Source organism: Lepus europaeus, chromosome 16 (genome assembly GCF_033115175.1).
Source record: "Lepus europaeus isolate LE1 chromosome 16, mLepTim1.pri, whole genome shotgun sequence".
In the NCBI taxonomy this organism is placed as follows: Eukaryota; Metazoa; Chordata; class Mammalia; order Lagomorpha; family Leporidae; genus Lepus; species Lepus europaeus.
The window spans coordinates 88,962,631-88,985,644 of NC_084842.1; the positions used below are offsets into that span (position 1 = coordinate 88,962,631).

Genomic DNA, 23,014 nt, shown 5'->3' on the forward strand with positions numbered 1-23,014 from the left:
AGCAGCCCCAGCGGACGACGGCTCTACCCCAGGACCTCACCGAACCTTGATCACCTTCAGCTACAGTCTCGGGGGCCGGGGCTGTGATGCAGCCCGCCGTGAGCTCGCCATCTCCTGGTACAACACCCACACAGGCGCCATGCAGGGTCTGAGTCTCGTTAGAGCAGCCTGGTCCCGTCGGGCAGCCGGGACCTCTCCCGGCCCTTTCCAGCCCACAGCAGGGCCACCGCGGGAGGCCAAGAGAGATGCCGTGGGTACAGACTCCTAGCAGAAAGCTGGGGCCCCGCAGCCAGCAAGTCCTGGTCTCTGCTCGCACCCCAGCCCCTCCACCTGCTCCATTAGACGACACGTTGTTACCTACGTCCTCCACCTGGGGACGCTCACACACCGACAGGAACGAGCCGGACGTACAGAGACACACAGCGAGGGGCACAGGGCACGAGACACGGATCCAGGAGGCCATGCGGCGGACAAGGACACGCACACACGGACGCCGGCCGGGACGCCCTCCGGGCACCCGCAGCCCGCGGCCCTGCGCGCCTTACCTCGGAAGTAAGGGAAGTGATGATGTCTGAACACAGATGTAGGGCTTGGGTGTTGGGACAGGGAGAGGCAGCTACTGGTACCGACACTCACAGTACCAGCTACGGGGCAACAGAGAGCAAGAACAGTCAGCCAGGGCCCCGACCGCAGCCACCGACCAGCCCAAGCCCCGTGCCGCCCGCGGCCGGAGCCTCCTCTCCTCTCTCGAGGAAGGCGCAACCCTTTGAGCCTCCTGAAGGGGGCGCCACCAGACAGGCTGGGGACCACTCGGCTCCCGCTGTGCAGCGAGGGACACCCTGCCCGCCTGCTGTCCCACTTCGGGATCAAGGACCTGGGTGCAGGGCAGTGGCCAGGGGGCCAGGGCCTGGCCGGTCACCGCCGCCCTCTCTGGGCCTCTGCACAGCTGGGCTTTCTGGAGCTCGGAGGACGAGCGCAGCCCAGCCCGACGGTGCGGCGGTCAGCGGTCAGCTCAGCAAAGGGGCAGTGCAGGACGGGCTCAGGAAAGCCGGCCGCCGCCCAGTCGCGGGTTCACCCGCTCACCCGTCTGCTCACTCACCCCTCGCTCCTTGCCCACTCGCTCACTCACCCCTCGCTCACTCGCTCACTTGCGCCTTCAGGCAAACCTGCACTTGCCCTTCATCCACTTGTCCCCCCCCACCCGCCGTTAGCTCCCCCACTGGTTCGCTCCCTCAGCAGTCGCCCACGTTCCCAGCATCCACCGAGCAGGTGCCCAGGCACACGAAGGAGTCAATGGCGAGGACTTTGCGAACGGCTGAGTTTGGATCCCACACAGCCTGCAGAACCAGGAGCTGCAGTGTGTGCCTGTGGAAATGGCTCATGCACAGCTGGCCAGCGGCAAGCAGCTGGAACGGCCCCCGGCGGGCAGCGTCCCTCGGGCTTCGACACAGACAGGGTGGAGGAGGGGCGATGCTGAGAGGGCAAGGCGGGGCTGGGCACAGGCAGGCGTGAGGGGGCGTGGGCGGCGTGGACCTGCGCGAGGCTCCTGCCGGGTGGGAGGAGCCTGCCGGGGGCCTCTTGGCCTGCCTCCCACGAGCTCGGAACAGGCTGATGTCCGCTTCCCTACGGCCTGTGCTACTTCATCTTCCCACAGCTCTGATACTGAGACCCCCCCCCCCGCTGGTTCTAAGTGCTGGGGTACCCGCGCATGTCACCAGCTGGCTCCCCCAAGCAGCAGGCTAGCCAGCTGCCCCTGGGGCCCCAACCCCAACCCCTGCCTGTCCGTCGCTAAGCTACCGGGCTCTCCACCATCTCCCTGCTGGCCAGCCCTGCCCCCTCCGGTTCCTGCAGAAAGGGCTTCTTACTAACAGGATAACGACACGGGCCAGCTGCAGCAGGGGTCAGTACCTGGACGGCTGTAGTGCTGGGGCGACCGCGACGTCGGGGTGTAGCGCCCGAGGCTGACCGAGCCGGTGGAGCTCGGGCTGGAGGTCCGGCACTGCTTATAGGACCGGTCATCCTGGTCCCCCTGGAGGGAAGACGGCTCGTGAACACCCCGGGCCAGAGCACTGCCCATCCTCCCCTTGGCATATGGCCTCCCGACCCCAGCAGCTGGGCCAAGTCAGAGCTCCCTGCACCTGCCGGGCACATCCAAGGCCAGGTGGGGCCCGGCTGCACACTGGCCCGCCCTCTGACTGAGCGAGCATGGTCCCTCCCTTGGCCTTGGCCTTGGCCTGACCCCGCCCCCCCTCGCCAAGTGGCAGAAGCACCTGGCTCCTTGGAACACAGATCAGTTGGGGCCTCTAAGGGAAGGGAGGAGGCGAAAGCCGAGGGCAGGCGAGGACAGGCATCACAGCCCCCATGCAAGCGAGAAGCGGCGTGTGTGTGGAGCGGTCAGAGCGGCGGTGGTGCCGTGAGACGGCGCGGCACTACGGCCTCGGTAGCATCCTGCGGGGGGGTGGGCCTGCCACCCGGCCCCTCACACCTGTGCCAGAGGGAGCAGTGGGCTCGTGGCTCCGCGGTCCCTAGGGCTCCCCTCCCTAGCACCTGTGTGTCCATCACTACAGCCCTGCAGCCGCTCCAGGCCACGCCCCTCCCTGTGCCTCCCCTGGGCCCCTGGAGCTGTCTGGCCCCAGGGCGGGCGTGCTCTCCCCTGGACCTGCTGTGTTGTCCTCTCTGGGCTGGCCGGCCCACCCCTTACCCGTGTCCCGGTCCAGCCTGAACAGGGGGCTCGCCAGCTACGGCAGACTTGGCAGCCTGTGTGAGCCAGCCATGAGCCCATGCGTGCGTGGCCATGGCCTTCCCGGGCCCAGGGCTTGCGGCCCAGCTGCCTCCGGCTCTTGGGCAGCACAGGCCCCTTCTCCACACAGGGCTGGGCAAGGAGAAGCCGGCCAGGGCCTCCGTGCCAGACTCTGAGCCCCAGAAGTTTCGGGGTCAGGGAGGGCCCTGGCTGGGAAGAGAGGAGGGGGCTTTCCAGGCCACTCCTGAGGGTGGGCTGGGGAGCCCTGGGGCGGGCGGGGCAGGAGTCCGCAGGCGGCAGAGGGCGGCCGAGTCCCGGCCCCAGCGATGGCCTCCAGGGCAGAGGCCTGTGGGCTGCAGGGGGCTCCGCGGCCTGTGTCCAGGGTGCGCACAGGGTCCAGCTCGGGGTCTCAGCCCGACATGGGACGGGCAGGGGGGGCCTTGCCATGAGACCAGGCCCTTGTGCACATGTAAAGCACACGTGCACGCAGGGGCTGACACCCCCCCCCCCAGCCTGGGCAGAGAAGGGCGGTCACGGGACCCAGGTGCACCCGAGGTTCCCAGGGGACTGCCAGGGCCCAGCAGGTGGGGGAGGGGCACGGGGGCGGGGCACAGGCTCTGAGATCCCCCCTCCCCCCCCCCCCCCCGCACCATGGGCTGGAACTCGCCCCCAGGCCTGTGCCCCTGCTGGCCTGACTTCACAGAGGCCGGCCGTGGAAAACGAAGTGAACATGAGGGGACTTCAGAAAGCGTGTGCGGGGCGGGGACACGGGCTGCGTGTGGAGGAGGCGGGGTAGGGAGAGTGGCACCCAGGCGGAGGCGGGGTAGAGAGAGCAGCACTGGTGTGGGGGGGAGGGGGGTAGAGAGAGCAGTAGCCGGGGGGAGGAGGCGGGGTAGAGAGAGCAGCACTGGGGGGGGGGAGGCGGGGTAGAGAGAGCAGCACTGGGGGGGGCGGAGGCGGGGTAGAGAGAGCAGCACTGGGGGTGGGGGAGGCGGGGTAGAGAGAGCAGCACTGGTGGGGGGGGAGGGGGGTAGAGAGAGCAGCACTGGGGGGGGAGGCGGGGTAGAGAGAGCAGCACTGGGGGGGGGGGGCGGGGTAGAGAGCCGGCACCCGTCATCTCCGAGCAGGCAGGCCTTACCTCGGGCGGCGTGGGCGACAGCAGCTGGGGCGACTGTGGACACAACACACAGAGCGGCCGTTAGTGCCGGGCTCGCGGGCGACTGGGGCGCCGGGATCCTCCAGGGGCAGCGTCCCCTGGGAGCACAGCGCCCCCCCCCCCCCCGGCTGTCCACGCTCTCCCACCAGGACTCCCACAGGGATTGGCTGGCCAGCCTCTGGGAGCACACGTGGGGTCCTCTCAGGGAAAGACAGGGGGCAGGGCCTACCCATGGGGCTCCTCCCACTCCAGCAGGGGCAAGGGAGGGGACCCACTGCTGACTCTGGGCAGCAGGAAGGGAGGGGACCCACTGCTGACTCTGGGCAGCAGGACGCAGCAGTGGCCTCCCCCTCCCCAGGTATCCCCTGCTGGCCACGGGGCTCTGGGCCCAGCTCTGCCTCCCTCAGCCCTGGCTGTCCCCTCTGCTCCCTGGGGCAGTGACGCCCAAGGTGCTGTGCTGCAATGGTGGCGAGAAGAGGAGCCCAGAGCTGAAAACAGGGTGACGGCGGGCCTGGAAGCCGGGGTGATGGCCACGCTGCCCACACCAGCCAGGGGCCCTGAGGAGGGGCCTGGGGAGCAGGAGCGGCTCCGGCGTGAGCACACCTGGCCCAGGCCCACGCGGCCCATCCTCCTGCTAGGCAGACGCCCGGGCAGGGCAGAAGGCACATCCAGGCAGCAGGGAGCCACCCCAGGGCCCAGGGCGCTGTCCGAGCCACCACACAGCCCCCTCGCGGCTGCTGCTCCGTGGCTGCCCCGGACCTGCCGGTTAGCGCTGTGCTCACTCACTGCTTCAGCCATTGTGGGCCCCACCCCGGCACACCTCTGCACACACACAGCCCCCCACACCTCTGTACACACACAGCCCCCCCACACCTCTGCACACACACAGCCCCCCACCCCAGCACACCTCTGCACACACACAGCCCCCCACCCCAGCACACACACAGCCCCCCACACCTCTGCACACACACAGCCCCCCACACCTCTGCACACACACAGCCCCCCCACACCTCTGCACACACACAGCCCCCCACACCTCTGCACACACACAGCCCCCACCCCCGCACCTCTGCACACACACAGCCCCCCACACCTCTGCACACACACAGCCCCCCCACCCCCCCACACCTCTGCACACACACAGCCCCCCCACCCCAGCACATCTCTGCACACACACAGCCCCCCCACCCAGCACACCTCTGCACACACACAGCCCAATCACACCTCTGCACACACACAGCCCCCCACACCTCTGCACACACACAGGCCCCACACCTCTGCACACACACAGCCCCCCACACCTCTGCACACACACAGCCCCCCACCCCAGCACACACACAGCTCCCCCACACCTCTGCACACACACAGCCCCCCACACCTCTGCACACACACAGCCCCCCACACCTCTGCACACACACACAGCCCCCACCCCAGCACACACACAGCCCCCCACACCTCTGCACACACTCAGCCCCCCACACCTCTGCACACACACAGCCCCCCCACCCCAGCACACCCCTGCACACACACAGCCCCCCCACACCTCTGCACACACACAGCCCCCCACACTCTGCACACACACAGCCCCCCTCCCCGGCACACCTCTGCCACACACACAGCCCCCCCACCCCAGCACACCCCTGCACACACACAGCCCCCCCACACCTCTGCACACACACAGCCCCCCACACCTCTGCACACACACAGCCCCCCCCACCCCCACACCTCTGCACACACACAGCCCCCCACACCTCTGCACACACAGCCCCCCACCCCAGCACACCTCTGCACACACACAGTCCCCCCACCCCCCACACCTCTACACACACAGCCCCCCCACCCCGGCACACCTCTGCACACACACAGCCCCCCACACCTCTGCACACACTCAGCCCCCCACACCTCTGCACACACACAGCCCCCCACACCTCTGCACACACTCAGCCCCCCCACACCTCTGCACACACACAGCCCCCCACACCTCTGCACACACTCAGCCCCCCCACACCTCTGCACACACACAGCTCCCCCACACCTCTGTACACACTCAGCCCCCCACACCTCTACACACACACAGCTCCCCCACACCTCTGCACACACTCAGCCCCCCACACCTCTGCACACACACAGCCCCCCACCCCGGCACACCTCTGCACACACAGCTCCCCCACCCCCCACACCTCTGCACACACACAGCCCCCCCATCCCCCCACACTCTGCACACACACAGCCCCCCACACCTCTGCACACACACAGCCCCCACCCCAGCACACACACAGCCCCCCCACACCCCTGCACACACACAGCCCCCCCACACCCCACACCTCTGCACACACACAGCCCCCCCACCCCCAGCACACACACAGCCCCCCACACCTCTGCACACACACAGCCCCCCACCCCGCACACCTCTGCACACACACAGCCCTCCACCCCCGCACCTCTGCACACACACAGCCCCCCCACACCTCTGCACACACAGCCCCCCTCCCCCCCACACCTCTGCACACACAGCCCTCACACCTCTGCACACACACAGCCCCCCACACCTCTGCACACACAGCCCCCCGCACCTCTGCACACACAGCCCCCCACACCTCTGCACACACAGCCCCCCACCCCCACACCTCTGCACACACAGCCCCCCACCCCCGCACCTCTGCACGCACAGCCCCTCCCCGCTGGCTCTCCCCCTGGCTTGCTCCGAAGCGGCCGCAGGAGGCAGAGCTGGAGCCTGGGCCCAGTGAGGCCGGAGCCCCAGCTCTGGGAGGACACCAGGGGTCTCTAGCGGAAGAAGGGCCTGGGACTGGGTCTCAGAGGGACCGTGGCCACGTGGCTTCACCCCCACCTCTCCCGGTGCCAGACGCTGGACGACGAAGCCCTGCCTGGCTCCAGCCTATGGTCGGGGTGCAGGGCGGGATGCCCCCGTGCACCCTCCCCTCCCTCTCCTCATGTATCCGCCGCTGCTGGCCCCGGAGCCCCCTCCCTGTCCCTGCAGGTGTGCCCAGCGGCCAGCACTGCGCAGGCATCAGGACAGCGGCAGAGCGGGGCCGGGCTTCCCCGCACCACACACATCAAACGTGGCACCCTGGGCCCTGGCATCACGGCAGGTCCCTGCCGAGCCCTCGGAACAAGAGGGTCCCAGGGCGGCACACGGGCAGGGGCTGGGTTTTCCTGCCCTGGGTGGGCGCCTGTGCCATGTGCCACACACAGAGCGAGCACACACACGAGGCCACGGGCCCAGCAGAAGCCAGTCGCCCTGAGGTCTCCGAAGCAAAAGCCTGGAGTGGGCGGGGAAATCGGCTCCAGGAACGTGGGCGGGCGTGCCCTGGCCGGGCTGTTCTGCGTGAAAGGGAAGCCGCCCGTGTCACGCATCGTCAATGTCCTCCAACGCACGAGCCAAGGCCAGGGATTTCCACGCGGTGCCGCCTTTTCCCCAGGCACCGGCACGCCCCTGGGCTTTGCTCCATCGACTGCGGCTTTTCCAGGCCCACGCCTTCGTGGGGGGACGCCTGGGGCCAGAGCGCCCTGGGGGTCACGCAAGTGAGGGGTGCACAGGCTACAGGGCGCAAAGGCTGAGCGGCGTCCACAGGGGGCATCTGTGCGGGGTCAGTGCTGGGGACGCGGGTGAGTGGGGCAGGGCGGGCGGCGCTGTACCTCGCTGTAGCTCTGCCTGTCGGCCGAGGAGTGGCTGACGTAGGGCGAGTAGGAGATCATGTCGGGCCGGTCGATGTTGTAGATGGCCTTGCTTTTGGGCAGAGCGGCCAGGTCCCTGTACTCCAGGATCTCATCGCCGAGCTTTGCCTGAGGGCGGGGACAGAGAGAGAGACAGAGCCCAGGGGGCCGGTGAGAACCAGGCCACAGCCCGAGGGCAGCCCGGCACGCGGCCCCAGGCTGGAGTCCGAGCCACCCGGCTGTGGCCAGGGCGGAACAGGGAGGGGCTGGGGCACAGGCCAGGCCGGGCCGGACCCCGTGGCTGAGTGATGGCCTTTCCTGACTGTGGAGTGACACACCTCCTCATCTCCACCCACCTGTACACAGAGCTGTGGGTACACCCAGCCACCCATGCCACACCCATGCCACGTGCTCCTAGAGTGGCATGCACACACACACATCTCCACGAGTGTGCACCCCCCCACACACACACCCCTCCACCTCCACGAGTGTGCACCCACCCCCCCCACACCCCTCCACCTCCACGAGTGTGCACCCACCCCACACACTGCACACACACACACACACACACACACCCTCCACCTCCACGAGTGGGCATGCACTTTTGAGCATTCACTCTGTGGTAGCAGCACACTTTTTTCTTAGAAAAGATTTATTTATTTCAAAATCATAGAGAGGGAGGGAGAGACAGAGACTCAACTGCTGGCTCACTACGAAAATGGCCACAATGGCCAGGGCCGGACCAAGACCGAACCGGGAGCCAGGAAGTCCGGCCAGGTCCCCGTGTGGGTGGCGGGGAGCCAAGCACTTGAGCCATGGCCTGCTGCCTCCTCATTAGCAGGGGCCGGACTGGAAGAACCGCCGGGGCTCCTTGCAGGCTGTGCCCCAACACCGGCGCCAGCGCCTGACTTCCCAGATGGGCGGGGATGCCTGGGCCTGGGGGGCCTCTCTGCCCGTGGGCCTGCGGCACACGGCAGCCTGCAGGTGGCGCCCACTCACGCCTGCTAAGGCACCTGCGCTGCTCCCTGTGACCCGCGGTGGGACCCCAGCCACTCACAGCTCAGCTGCACCCTCCTGTCCCCAGGCTCCGGGGACCCTGGGCACCCCCAGGTGACGGGCTAGGTTCTGCCACAGCCTCTGCCAGGCCCCTCCCGCCAGGGGGCTCCTAACCAAATGCCTTCTAGGCAGCAGACGACACGGGGAGCCCCTCACCCCAAGACAAGCGCTGCCCTAGCCCTTCCTCACCCACTCACCAAAACCCCTCACAACCACCCCCACGGGCAGCGGGACTCCTTATCACAGACGGACTGTCCAGAGAGGCCGGGGAACTCGCCCAGAGTCGCACAGCGGGAAGGCAGGAGCCGGGGTCCCCCCAGCCTGTCTAGGCCTGCTCCCTTCTCCACGCCCCGCTGCACTCCACATTCGCAAACCCAAGTCTGTTGCCCCTCCCCCACCCCCATTCTGCACCCTGTGGGCTCTAACCACCCCAGGCCTCTGCCACCTCCCCCACCCCCATTCTGCACCCTGTGGGCTCTAACCACCCCAGGCCTCTGCCCACTCCCCCCACCCCCATCCTGCACCCTGTGGGGCTCTAACCACCCCTGGTCTCTGCCCACTCCCCCCCCCCATTCTGCACCCTGTGGGGCTCTAACCACCCCAGGCCTCTGCCCACTCCCCCACCCCATTCTGCACCCTGTGGGGCTCTAACCATCCCAGGCCTCTGCCCACTCCCCCCATTCTGCACCCTGTGGGCTCTAACCACCCCTGGTCTCTGCCCACTCCCCCCCCCCCATCCTGCACCCTGTGGGTTCTAACCACCCCAGGCCTCTGCCCACTCCCCCCACCCCATTCTGCACCCTGTGGGCTCTAACCACCCCTGGTCTCTGCCCCCTCCCCCACCCCCATCCTGCACCCTGTGGGCTCTAACCACCCCAGGCCTCTGCCCACTCCCCCACCCCCATTCTGCACCCTGTGGGGCTCTAACCACCCCAGGCCTCTGCCCACTCCCTCAGCCCCCGACCCCAGCTTCCCACGTGGCTGCCTCCTCCACGGTGCTGGGGTGGAGTTCCGGCGCTGCCCCCCGACCCCAGCTTCCCACGCAGCTGCCTCCCATGGTGCTGGGGTGGAGTTCCGGCGCTGCCCCCGACCCCAGCTTCCCATGTGGGTACTGGTTCTGGTCCCGGCTGCTCCACTTCTAATCCAGCTCCCCACGAATGGTACTGGGAAGGCAATGGATGGAGGCCCAAGCACCTGGGTCCCTGCCATCCATGCTCCTGGCTCTTGGCTCGGGCCTGGCCCAGCCCTGGCCGTGGAGACATCTGGGGACGAGCCAGCAGACGGGACTGCTCACTCTCTCGGCTGCCCAGCCTTTCCCGTTAGTGTCAGAGGTCCGGATGACCTGTGCGTGACGTGAGGCACAGTGCGGGGCTGGGGGCCACGCCCCGCGTTCTGCAGAAGCCCAGGTCCTGCCCGGCCTGCATGGTAGGGGATGGGAGATGTGACGCAGCCGACGTCCCTGCCTTGCTGGGGTGGAGCAGGGCCGAGCTCCTGTCCTCACCTCACCCCTGGGCGCCGTCTCCCAGCCAATGAACTGTGCACTTCCACAGTAAAATTAGCAAATAACAAAACCCTCATCTCCAGGCCCAACACCCTGGCTCCCCGCTGTGACGGACTGGTAACACGTTTCCCGTGATTTTTCACACGCGTGCCTGTGCGTGCACACACACACTCACGCTCCACAGTGAAGACGGGGTCCCGAGGTATATAGCGTCCTCGCACGCTCCGAGGACCTCCTGCCAGTGGTGTCCATGCTCAGACACAGACAGCTGCCCTCCTCCCCGCGCCCCAGCTGCGGGCCGCAGGGGGACACCGCCTTGCACCCTTAGAAATGGCAGGTGTGTGTACAGCGCCCTCTGCTGGGCCAACAGCACAGCTCGCACCGCAGGTCCTGAACCCACCCCAGACGGCCCACACCAACCTCAGCCCAAGGCAGCGGCCAGAGCGCAGGCCCAGCCTGACGTCCCGTGGGTGGCAGCTCTCCATGGACCCCCCAAGCCTCCTCCCCTTCCTCCGCCCTCTCCCCACGGAATGTCCCACTCACATAAATCACGCGGCTCGGGGACCCGGAGGTGCTGGAAGCAGGAACAGAAATGATGCTCTCCGACGAAGTCCTGGTTTCCTAGAGGAGGGGAGAGGAAGGAGAGGAGGGGAGATGGGGGGAGGGGGGAGAGAGGGAAGAGGAGGGGAGAGCAGGGGAGGGGAGGAGAGCAGGGGAGAGCAGGGGAGAGGGGGAGAGGAGGGGAGAGCAGGGGAGAGGAGGGAGAGCAGGGGAGAGCAGGCGAGAGGGGGGAGAGCAGGGGAGAGGGGGAGAGGAGGGGAGAGCAGGGGAGAGCGGGGGAGAGGAGGGAGAGCAGGGGAGAGGAGGGAGAGCAGGTGAGAGGGGGAGAGCAGGGGCGAGGAGGGAGAGCAGGGGAGAGTGGGGGAGAGTAGGGGAGAGGAGGGAGAGCAGGGGAGAGGGGGGAGAGTAGGGGAGAGTGGGGGAGAGCAGGGGAGAGGGGGAGAGCAGGGGAGAGTGGGGGAGAGCAGGGGAGAGGGGGGAGAGGAGGGAGAGCGGGGGAGAGGAGGGAGAGCAGGGGAGAGGAGGGGAGAGGGGGAGAGGAGGGGAGAGCAGGGGAGAGCAGGGGAGAGGGGGGAGAGTAGGGGAGAGTGGGGGAGAGCAGGGGAGAGTGGGGGAGAGCAGGGGAGAGGGGGGAGAGGAGGGAGAGCAGGGGAGGGGGGAGAGTGGGGGAGAGGAGGGAGAGCAGGGGAGGGGGGAGAGGAGGGAGAGCAGGGGAGAGGGGAGAGGAGGGAGAGCAGGGGAGGGGGGAGAGGAGGGGCCGGCAGAGGAGCTGAGCACCTCGGGCTTCCAGCCGCCGCCACCCAGCCACGCGCCAGCAGTGGCGCCAGCTCCCAGGGTGCTTCTCCCTGTGGAGTCCTGGGAGCCCCCCCAGGCCACAGAGGACGACTGTGATCAGACACACAGCGGGGACACGGGCGACAGCGGCCACAGCAAAGGCCATCCCCTCTCAGCCGCTATTTGCCGCTCAGAGATGTCAGCTTCTGGAGAGCGGGTGGGGCCAGCCTGTGCCCCGCCCCCCTCAGGGGTGGCTCCTGCCATGCAGGGGGTCCCTCTCTCCCACTGGGCCGGTGACCTTGGGGTCACCAGGCTGTCATCGACGCTGTGGCAGAGGCTGCTGGGGGGAGGGGCTGGTGCCAGCTCCAGGACGGTCACCCGTGGGTCTCCCTTGCCTACACCATCGGTCACAGGGGACAGGCGGTCCCCGTGCACACAGGCGTGCAAGGTGTGGGCTGGACACAGGGATCTCACAGACAAGCACGCCTTAGCACCCACAGGGAGGCGGCCTTGCTCATGGCAGCCCGAACAATGCACCCAAGCAGCCACGTGAGGCCGACAGAATCCCCGTCGCGCCAGCCCCTCTGCCACGCTGGCCACCAGCGGGGACTGATAATGTGACCGCCCTGGAAGAGGGAGGCAGGCTCACACGGAGCTCAGCTCGCAGCGAGTCCCTCCCTCCCTGGCCGCCACCCCGCAGCCTCCCCGCTCCCAGCTCTTCCCTGCGGCCTGCTGCTCTCCCCGCCTCCCCCCTGCTCCAGCCCGGCAGACAGGCTGGGCAGGAGAGGGAGCTGGCCCACCGGAACAGGTGCTGACCCGGTCAGCTCCAAGGCCCTGCCAGAGACCCTGGACCCCACTGCGTCCTGAGCAGGCACAGCCGTGGTTTCCCGTCTCGCCTGGCTGCCACAGGGCGTCCACGCCGCCCAGCGCCTTCTGGGGCCCAGTGCAAATGGGTTCGGCGTGGAGGACTGGCCGGGGCCTGGGACACGCCCTGTGCGGGCAGGGAGGCAGAGGCCAGGCTCAGCTGCGATTTCGGGTTGGCCTGTGGGGAGGGTCCCGAGGGGCAGGTGCACCCCCTCCCCCAGGGCCTGCAGTTCACGCTCTGGGTCTGGTGCCTTTTCGCACTTGACAAACGCGCACGTGGACGAAGCACCCGGGCCCCTCCTCGGGTTCAGGGGGGCGGGGCAGAGTGCTGACACAGTCCCATGGGATGGGGCTCCTGGGACTCTTGGGGAGGGGGGGGAGGAGCTGAGGCAGCAGGAGGGCTCGGCAAAGCCTGTGCCGTTCCCGGTGGGTCCTGCTGGGCCCAGTGGAGGCGCTCCCTGGGGTGCAGGGGAAGAGGGGGTTCCTGGCAGAAGGAACAGCACCTGAGAGGTGCTGAGGCCAGAGAGGGCGTGGCTCTGGGCGGAGGCGCACCTGAGAGGGCCGAGCTGGCGGGCGGGGGCAGTGGGAAGTCCTCCCTCTGTCCTGGCACTGTGTTCGGCCTCACCAGCCACGGGGCGGCGCTGGCTTGCAGTGTGTTGGTTTGTGTCTCTCCCGGGAACGGCAGCTCCGGGGGTGGGATGGGTGGGGGCAGGGCCTCTCGTGGCTGTGCCTAGCACCCAGTAGGGCATCCTACCCTGTCCTGCCTGATCTGTCTCAGGGAGGGATGGCCACACACGTGACTTAGCCGGGGGCTCTGATCTGACAGCTGCGAACAACCCCAGGGGCCACGCGTCAACCAATGGTGTCCACGTAACAGACCCCCGGTACAACCTGGCCGGCACCTGCACACGGGGAGGGGAGCCCTCCCGGACCCGGGGAGGGGGGGGGAGCCGGGACAGGAGCCTCCTGGGCTCACCTGTATCTTCCCGAGGCAACCAGAACCCGGCCACGCCATTCCTGCAAGGTCTGTGAGCCTGCTTCTGAGGTCAGATCTGGGAGCGCTTGGGGGGCCCCGACATGCAGTGGGGGTCGGAAGTGAGGGGGCTTTTGGGGTCACTCGAACTGTGCATTTGTCCCCAAATCTTAGGCCGTCAGTGTTTGCTGAATGGGCACAGGGGCGGCCCGGACGGCCTCGCAGACTCTGATGGCCCTCGTTCTACCTGGGGTAACTGCTCGCCTGACCTACCTGTTCACACTGGCCACCCCCTGAGCCAGCGCCCCACTCCTGCCCAGCCCCGGCTCAGGCCCCAGGGCCGCGTCCTCGCTGGGGGACAAAGGTGGCGCAGAGCGGCGAGGAGCGGGGATTCGGGCACCCACCTTGTTCCTGTCTTCAGTCCTGGTCGCCTGTCGGCACGCCGGGTGCCACACGGAGGAGCCTGCGGGCAGACCCCCGAGGGGGAAGTCGTGAGAGCCGTCTCCCCGCGGACGTGCGGGCAGATCCCCGAGGCGGAAGTCATGAGAGCCGTCTCCCCGCAGACGTAGGCCGCGGGGGGGAGTAGGGCGGACGGTGGTCGGCACTCCCTCCCAACACGCCCGCCCCGCGGTGGCCCTGGGTGCCCTTCTGCGCGGAGGTCCGTGCCGGGCACGGAGCTCGCAGGTTGTGGCCCAGCTGTGAGGCCACGGGGCGAGGGGGCAAGTGCACCCCCAGGTGCTGGTGCTCCCGCAGGTGGCAGCTCAGGGGCTGTGGGGCACCCAGCCTAGGGTGGTCAGAGGAGCGGGTGCTGGAGTGGCTGTGGGTGCAGAGGCAGCGGGGGGGGGGGGGGGGCTCCCCGGGGGCAGTTCCCACCCCACTGGGCTCAGCCCAACTAGGGAACAGCAGGGCCTGAGGCTGGGGGCTCAGCGGCAGGGCCCTCAGCCAAGAGGCAGGAAGGAGCCCTCGGTAGACGCTGGGCCTGTTCCTTAGGGCACGGGGCGTCGAGCGGGGAGTGGGCCAGGAGCTGGGCGTGAGGCCCGAGCCCATCGGGAACGCGGTCTCTCCCCCTGCAGGCTCTGCCTCTCAGCGCATCAACAGCCACCACCCCCCTGCAGGCCACCAGCACCCAGCACCCTGGCTCCCTGCCCTCCACCTGCCCCGTCCCTCCCCACCCCAAACCAGGCCAATGACAGCCCTGCCCTGTGCCGGCACCCAGGGACTCTGACAGCAGTCAGCTGGGGAGGGGGCGGGGAGCCGACGTGTGACCAGCCCCTTCCCTGCACCTGGGGGCCCGTGGGGGTCCGCCCGCCCTTCCAGAGCCAGGGCGCTCGTCTCCCCTCTCGGGTCCACACTCGGCTGCCCCTGCTGCCCCCGGATGCCGTTCCCCCCTCCTCTGCCAGCCGCCGAAGCCGTGTGTGGGTCCAGGGCCCGGCCCCCCCCGGGGTCTGAATGGGACCTGCTCCCCAAGCTCACACAGATCATGAGGCCACAGATTACGGTTGGGGGGTAGGGGGCCATTATCAGGCGGCTGGGTGGGGGCGGAGCTTCGGACGGAAGCAGGATGGGCTGCTAAGGAGGGCGGCAGGTGACCGTCCCTCGCCAACCTCCGGCCTTGCTGGACGCCCCAGTGCCTGTCGGCTCCCCGCTCCCTTCGCTGGTGTCCCCGAGCGGGGCCGCCTGGGGAGGACGGGCTTTATCTCAGACTGGAGGTGCGCGGCCCCATTAGTCCGGCATCTGGTGGGGGCTGCGGTGGGGCAGGCGGGGGAGAAAGCGGAGACCAGGACCCAGGTACACACAGCTTCCTGCCGAGGCCCGCGCCCAGGGGCTACCTCCCGGCAGGTGCACGTCCCCCGTAATCCTCCATCCGTTAGAGTTAATCCCCCGCCCGCTCACTCGGGGCTTCCACGCCTGCCTGAGCTTGGGGAGCCGAGTCCTGTCCAATCCATAACACTGGGAATGTGCGCATAAAACAGTTTTTAATGTTTCTTCAGTATAAATGTAACAGAATTTCCTCACTAAAAACCAAAAACCTAGGGGTCGGCATCAGGGCTCAGCAGGTTACCCTGCCACCTGCGGTACCAGCATCCCATGTGAGCACCAGTTCGAGTCCCGGCTGCTCCACTTCCGACCCAGCTCTCTGCTATGGCCTGGGAGAGCAGCAGAAGATGGCCCAAGTCCTTGGGCCCCTGCACCCACGTGGGAGACCTGGAAGAAGCTCCAGGCTCCTGGCTTCCATCTGGCCCAGCCCCAGTTGCTGTGGGCATTTGGGGAGTGAACCAGGAGATGGAAGACCTCTGTCTGTCTGGGTCTCTGGCATGCCTCCCCCCTCTCTGTATCTCTCTCAAATGAATAAACACATCTTTTACAAAGACACAGAAACATGGAAAAGCGTGCACCTTTGCACGCTGCACCCTGAGGGGCGTGGCGTTCATGGCGCACACGCAATTTCATCCTTGCAACTTTGCTTAAAACTATCTCAGGCGACCCCCCCGCACGTAAGCACCAGTGTGACCGCGAGGGCTGCGCTGAGGCCCAACCCCGGGCAGGAGACGCCAGGGGCCACTCCCGCGCCACGCCGTCTGCATCGAGCCGCAGGGCTGTGTCCTGCGCGGATGGACACTTGCTCCCCGGAGGCGGGGTCTCAGGCCGGGGGCACTTGAGAATGGGTCTCCCTGTCAAGCACCCCCTTCGTGCAGCCCCGGCTCCCGGGATGGGCATGTGGAGTGGGGGCCCCAAAGCTCCCCGGGCAGACCCCTTTCTACCAGGCCTGCAGTGGGGATGGGCCCGGCTCAGCACGCACAGGAGTCCTGTCCAGTGACGGCAGCTGGCCCCGGGCCAGCGTCACGAAGGGCGCCTTTGTTCCCCAAGACCCAGCCACGCCCGACGCCAGCTCGTGTCCCCGTGCCGGTGCTGGGCGTCAGTCAGCTCCCTTGTGCTGTAGCACCATTCATTCATGGAAGGCCGGGCACCCACAGAGCAACCCTCCCCGCCCAGACAGGGCCCCGGGCAGGGGACAGCCGGCGACGCTGGGGACGTCACCCGCCAGGGAGAGCCTCAGAAAGGGCCGCCTGTCCGGCACGCAGCCCAGATGCCGCCGAGTGAGGTCATCGGTGGCCTGTCCCTGCACCTGACACCAGCGCCACTCAGCCGGGCCTGGGGGGTCCCTGGAGACAGAGGGGCCCCGAGACAGGCGCTGTGGCCACAGAGAGGACGCCTCCGCCCCGGAGCAGGCGCGCCGAGTGCCCGCCGCCTGGCCCGCACCCGCCTTCTGCGTGTCTTTCAGCCTGAACTCTCAGCCCCTTGGAGCTGGGCCCTGGAGGTCACACAGTTCTCCGGGTCACTGCTCACACATACAGCAGGGGTACAACTGCTAACCCATGTCTTCTCCATCACCCGATGGCTGTCCCAGGGCTCTGTCCCAGCTGAGGGCAGGGGAGACAGGGATCCCTCCTCTTTTGTCCGGCCCCGCTCGCCAGCTCGGTGCTCCCGAGGGCGCCCTCCTTGACTTGCGTCTGGGGGACTTGCCCTGAAATGCCTTCTTCCAGAATGTTCCTTCGGCCAATGCTCTTGGAGACAGTGCCGGTAGCTGCCAGTGTGGCCAGTGTCCCCGCTGCTGATGGGGTGGGGCAGGGGACACCCGACCGCACACTGGGGCCCGCCCCTAGCACAGGCCTAAAGCCCCAGCCCCACCACAGCCACGTCTACCTCACTTTGGCCGCGGGGACGCCGGCAGCCGGCACTCTGGGCTCTGAGCTGGCCTCTGGGCCTGTCCTCGGGGTGCTCACCCGGGGGAAGCCGGCCAGGCGTGACGGCGCGGCTCGTGCCCTGGGCACGGCGGAGACCCGAGCCACGGGGGCGCCGCGCTTACCTTGCAGGTACATCTCCTCGCCCTCGGCGAACATCTGGCCGCACCGGCCGCATAGCGCGCACGACGGGTGGTAGTGCTTCTCCCCCGCCTGCAGGAAGCAGACACGGGTGTCACCGCACGGAGCCGGGGCGCTGCTGTCCCAGGGCCCCCCCCCCACGGTCCACGGAGCCCCACGCGGAACCTGGGTAGGCGGTGGTCCCAGGCTGCCCAAGGCGCTGTGTGAAGGCAGGCTGAGAGCCACCCAGCTCCTGGGGGCCCGGGGGTGCTGCCAGCCCCCTCCCGGGCCCAGCAGAGAGGGAGGGGCCTGCCCCAGCTGCCTTCTCTCCAGAGGGGGGCAGGCAGAGGAGGGAGGAGGAGAGGCGGGGGGGGGGGTAGCGCAGAGGATGCTGGGTGCGGGTGGAAACATTTGATTTCACGTTCTTATCTCTGTGCCGTTGGCCCTGTTGGCATTTTCTACCTGAACGCCTGATCCTGTGTCTGTAATTACATCACAGGCTCATGCCGAGCAGCTGCGGCACGACGCTGCCCGCCCGCTCCCGCGTGCACGGATGGCCCAGGAGAAAGGATCCCAGCGCCGGGCGGGGGTGGGGACGCGGGCGCCAAGGCCCCCCGCCCTGCTGGCCCCCCGCCTGCTGGCCCCACGCCCTGCTCTCCCCGAATCGCAGACATGCCCCTACCCCCACCGAGGCAGCGCCCCAGGCGAGAGGCTCTTCAGACGCCCCCACTTCCTCCTGTCCCCGCCCTGCCCCCACAGGGAGGACACAGGGAGGCAGGCCCACAGCACACTGCTGTCACAAGGGTCCCCTTGCCAGACCTCAGGCTGAGCCACAGCCCTCACGTCCACAGGCAAAGGGGGCCCTTCAGGTGGCCCTGCAGGCGGCACCTGCTGTCCCCAGCTCTCCAGCCCCTGCCCGCACTGGCGCTGGCCCTGCCACCCGGAATGTTGCTATCACATCCCGAGTGCCGCCTCCTCGCGGGAGCCCTCCCTGAACACTCCCAGCCCCATGCACATTGCTCGGCAGGTGTCCGGGCTGGTCCTGCCCGCCCCAGAGCCAGCCTGTCAGGTGCAGAGCCGGGCACCTGGGCCATTGCAGGGCTGCGAGGCCCCGAGGTGGGCACAGCCCCTGCAGAGCTGTCAGCGAGGGAAGGGGACGGGAACGCCACCTGATGCCCGAGGCTTCACCACGTCCTCACCGAGCCCGGTGGGGACTCCCAGCCTGCGACCCCACCTGTCCTCACACCCCACCTCCCCGGGGTGCCGGCCCCCCCCTCACAGGAGCCCCGCGGTGGCCACACGGGGGAAACGCACATCAAGAGGGAAGACACAGCACGTCTACATGGCAGGTCTACACGGTACGTCTACACGGCACGTCCACATAGCATGTCTACACAGCATATCTACACAGCACATCCACATGGCACGTCCACACGGCACGTCCACATGGCAGGTCCACAAGGCACGTCCACATGGCAGGTCCACACGGCAGGTCTATATGGCAGGTCCACACGGCACGTCCACACGGCAGGTCCACACGGCAGGTCCACACGGCACGTCCACACAGCAGGTCTATATGGCAGGTCCACACGGCACGTCCACACGGCAGGTCCACACGGCAGGTCCACACGGCACGTCCACACAGCAGGTCCACATGGCACGTCCACATGGCAGGTCCACACGGCACGTCCACACAGCAGGTCTATATGGCAGGTCCACACGGCACGTCCACATGGCAGGTCCACATGGCAGGTCCACACGGCACGTCCACACGGCACGTCCACATAGCATGTCTACACAGCATATCTACACAGCACATCCACATGGCACGTCCACACGGCACGTCCACACGGCACGTCCACATGGCACGTCCACACAGCAGGTCCACATGGCACGTCTACATGGCGGGTCTACACAGCATATCTACACAGCACATCCACATGGCACGTCCACACGGCACGTCCACATGGCAGGTCCACAAGGCACGTCCACACGGCACGTCCACACGGCACGTCCACACGGCACGTCCACACGGCAGGTCCACACGGCAGGTCCACACAGCACGTCCACACGGCAGGTCCACATGGCAGGTCTACACGGCAGGTCCACATGGCATGTCCACACGGCAGGTCCACACGGCACGTCCACATGGCACATCCACACGGCAGGTCTATATGGCAGGTCCACACGGCACGTCCACACAGCACATCCACATGGCAGGTCCACAAGGCACGTCCACACGGCACGTCCACATAGCATGTCTACACAGCATATCTACATAGCACATCCACATGGCACGTCCACACGGCACGTCCACATGGCAGGTCCACAAGGCACGTCCACACAGCACGTCCACACGGCACGTCCACATGGCACATCCACACACCCACGTGAGCCCTGTGGTGGCGGGGGCAGCCGGGGACAGCTTCTAGGACAGCAGGCTCAGGCCGAGGCGCGTCACGTGGGGGGCTTGCCCTAACGCTTGTCGCAGCCTGTCACACAGAGGGAGGTGGCAGCCAGGACGAGGCCCAGGACCCAGCCTGAGGTCAGCCCCGTGCCCCGGGCCTCCAGTCATGACGGAGCCCCTGGAGGGCCCCGGTGTGACCTGGAGCGGACGCTGCGGGAGAGCACAGACACAGCGAGCAGGCAACGCTGACGCCCAGGCCAGAGCCGGGCGGCGACTGCCCCGGCATCTCTGGGGGCCGGGCACGTCCTCTTCCTTGATCCCATGCTGCTCCCTCGCCAGCTGCACGCTTGGGATTGGTGCCCTCGTGGGCCTGCGTGACACGCCCAGAGAACACGTCCATCCCCACCCAACGGGGCCGAGGCCTGGAGGCGAGAGCTCAAACCGCAAGGAGACTGGGAAAACCTACGGGGCGCAGATCGCGGCCTCGGCGTTGGCAGTGGGCGTGGCCAAGCAGAGAACAGACAGGTGATTGGCAACTCCACAGACTGGAAGCCAAGACAGCCACAAGGGCGGGGTCCGCCCCTCCCTCCCGAGCCTGAGACCGGAGCAAGATGGCGAGCATCGGCAGACAGACGACAGACAGACAGACAGACTGCCCGCCCCTCCCAGCACGCACAGAGGAGACGGAGGCCAGCAGGGGGCGCCACTGCACACGCACAGGGCGGCCGTGCCAACAAGCAAAAAGGACACTGGGGCTCTGGGTGGGGTGGGGTGAAATGCAGAATCACCGCTCACTGCTGGAGAAAGACAAAGAGACGAAGCCGGGAGAAGACCCCGCGGTGGCCACAGCAGCCCCCAGAGCGGCCCATGTGCACCGCCCACGGGGAAACAGAGCCGTCTCCATGGTGGCAGGGTTCTTGACAGCATGGCACCACGTGGCTGCCTGAGGAAGCACAGCCAAGGGTCACGTGGGTAACAGGTTCCAGCCAGGGCCCCCAGGTCCCAGCTGCGTCACCCCTCAGGGCTCGAGGCTCCCTGGCTGCAGAGGGCATCACCAGTCCGCCAGGGAGATGGGCTGCGGGGCCAGGGATGCCGGGGGGCGGGGCAGGGAATGAAACTGTCCACGTGTGTCGCGGTGTGGTCTCCCCAGCCTCCCTCACTGACGGGGACCGTCCAGCCATCCACACAGTGCCCAGCCAGGGACACCTGTGAAGCCCCCGGACCAGCCCCAGCCCAGGTGTTTGGCCCCATGGTTGAGACGCCAGTTAAGACACCTGCCTCCCACCCTGCAGCACCTGCATTCGAGTCCCAGCCCCACTCCCAGGTCCAGCTTCCTGCTACTGGGGGCCCCGGGAGGCAGCAGCGATGGCCCGAGTACTTAGGTCCCCGCCACCGGCGTGGGAGACCACGGTGGAGTTCCCGGCTCCTGGTCTTGCCCTGGTCAGCCCTGGCAGGTGTGGCCATTTGGGGAGTGATCCAGCGGATGGAAGATCTCCTACTCTAACTCTTTCAACTAAACAGAGAAAGAAGTAACCCGGGGCCGGTGCTGTGGCACAGGAGGTTAATCCTCTGCCTGCGGCACCTGCGTCCCATGTGGGCGCCGGTTCGAGTCCCTGCTTCTCCTCTTCCAATCCAGCTCTCTGCTGTGGCCTGGAAAAGCAGTGGAAGATGGCCCAGGGCCTTGGGCCCCTGTACCCACATGGGAGACCCAGAGAAGCTTCTGGCTCCTGGCTTTGGGTCGGCGCAGCTCCGGCCGTTGTGGCCATTTGGAGAGTAAACCAGCAGATGGAAGACCTTTTTCTTTGTCTCTTCCTCTCACTGTCTGTACCTCTAACTCTGAAATAAAATAAAAAATTAAAAGAAAAAAGAAAAACCCGACCCAGAACCCAGTGAAATGGCTTCCTTCTGCCCCCGAGCTCCCTGTGGGGTCCTTGGAGCCACGGTGTCCAGCTCCTGGTGCATCCGCCAGCCAAAGTCAAAGCCCGAGTTTCCGGTCTGAATTTCTAGAACTTCATCCAGACCCTGGAAGAGCTCAGCTCCCCGGGGCACAGAGACGGAGCTCACCGAGAGCTGAACCAGCGCCTTGGGCAGGAGCCACGCAGCCCAGGAGCGCCCCTCATGGACTCCCCTGGGGTCACCCCTCCCCCGGTGGTCCGCGGCCCCTCCCAGGGCCCCACATCTCCCAGGCAGTTCATGTGTTGCCAGCCCAGCCCCGCCCCACCCACGTGGCCTCTTTGTGCACCTGCAGCTTCCTGTCTGTCCCCTGGCTCACTGCCAGCTCCGACGTGAGCCCCCAGGCCCGGCCTGGACCACCTGCTTCACGGTGCCCCAGCCCAGGGCAGCCGGGCTGCCCATTCCCCACGCTGTGCACGGGGACCTCGTGCCTGGGTGCTCACTGGGGGCTCTGACACAGTGAGCTCAGGAGCAGCACAGAGACCCCTCCCCAGAAGAGGAGCTGACGGCAGGCTGTCCTGCACCCCACGTCCCTCACACACCGGGACCAGGAGCACAGCCGCACCCACGCTGAGCGCATCACAGACGAAGGCTTGGAGCGAGGCCCTGGCTGTAGGGGTTGGCACACGGTTGGCAGGCCTGTCTGTGGGTCTCTGTGTGTGTCTGTGTCTACCGTGTGTGCCTGTGAGTCTAAATCTGTGTCTGTGTGTCCATCTCAGCATGTGTCTGTGTGTGGCTGTGTGTGTATGTGTGGTGTGTGTGTGTGAGTGTATGTGGCTTCATGTGCCAGTGTGGCTATGTCTGTCTCTGGGTGTGTGTGCATCTACAGCTGTGTGTATGCCTGTGTCTGTGTGTGTGTGCACCTAAAATTCTGTGTGCACGTGTGTACATGTGTATGTCTATGTGTGTGTGTGTGTGGCTGTGTGTCTGTCTCTGGTTGTGCGTCTGTGTGTGCATGTGTGTCTGTGTACCTACAGCTGTGTGTGTCTCTGTGCGTGTGTCTGTCTCTAGTTGTGTGTGTGTGTATGTGGCTGTGCACCCTCAGCTGTGTGTGTCTGTGTGCGTGTGTGGCTGTCTCTGTGTGTATGTGCGTGTGTCGTTATGTGTGTGTGTGTATGTGTGGCTGTATGGCTGTCTCCGGTTGTGTGTCTGTGTGTGCGTGTGTGGCTGTGTGTGTGTGCATGTGTAGCTGTGTATCTGTCTCTGGTTGTGTGTGTGTACACGTGTGGCTGTGTGTCTGTCTCTGGTTGTGTGTCTGTGTGTGTGTGTGGCTGTGTGTTTCTCTGGTTGTGTGTGTGTGCATGCATGTGTGGCTGTCTCTGGGTGTGTGTCTGTGAGTGTGTGTAGCTGTCTGTCTCGGTTGTGTGTGCATGTGTGGCTGTCTCTGGTTGTGTGTCTGTATGTGCATGTGTGGCTATGTGGCTGTCTCTGGTTGTATCTGTGTGTGGCTGTGTGGCTGTCTCTGGCTGTGTCTGTGCGTGTGTGGCTGTG

General features: G+C 66.9%; 1 protein-coding gene across 5 annotated transcripts in view; it reads right to left on the reverse strand.

Moving 5' to 3' along the window:
• ABLIM2 (actin binding LIM protein family member 2) overlaps positions 1 to 23,014 on the reverse strand; it is a 122,633-nt gene that overhangs the window by 39,941 nt on the left and 59,678 nt on the right. For 3 of the 5 annotated variants that reach the window (XM_062212656.1, XM_062212655.1, XM_062212657.1), the window contains exons 7-12: positions 17,169 to 17,256; positions 13,705 to 13,763; positions 10,672 to 10,749; positions 7,554 to 7,700; positions 3,879 to 3,911; positions 1,909 to 2,029 (exon numbers count right to left, since the gene is read on the reverse strand). In XM_062212656.1, coding sequence (XP_062068640.1) covers positions 1,909 to 2,029; positions 3,879 to 3,911; positions 7,554 to 7,700; positions 10,672 to 10,749; positions 13,705 to 13,763; positions 17,169 to 17,256 — 526 coding nt within the window. Of the gene's footprint in view, positions 1 to 545; positions 645 to 1,908; positions 2,030 to 3,878; positions 3,912 to 7,553; positions 7,701 to 10,671; positions 10,750 to 13,704; positions 13,764 to 17,168; positions 17,257 to 23,014 lie in introns of all 5 variants that reach the window. The other 2 variants (XM_062212654.1, XM_062212658.1) reach the window with 1 other exon arrangement.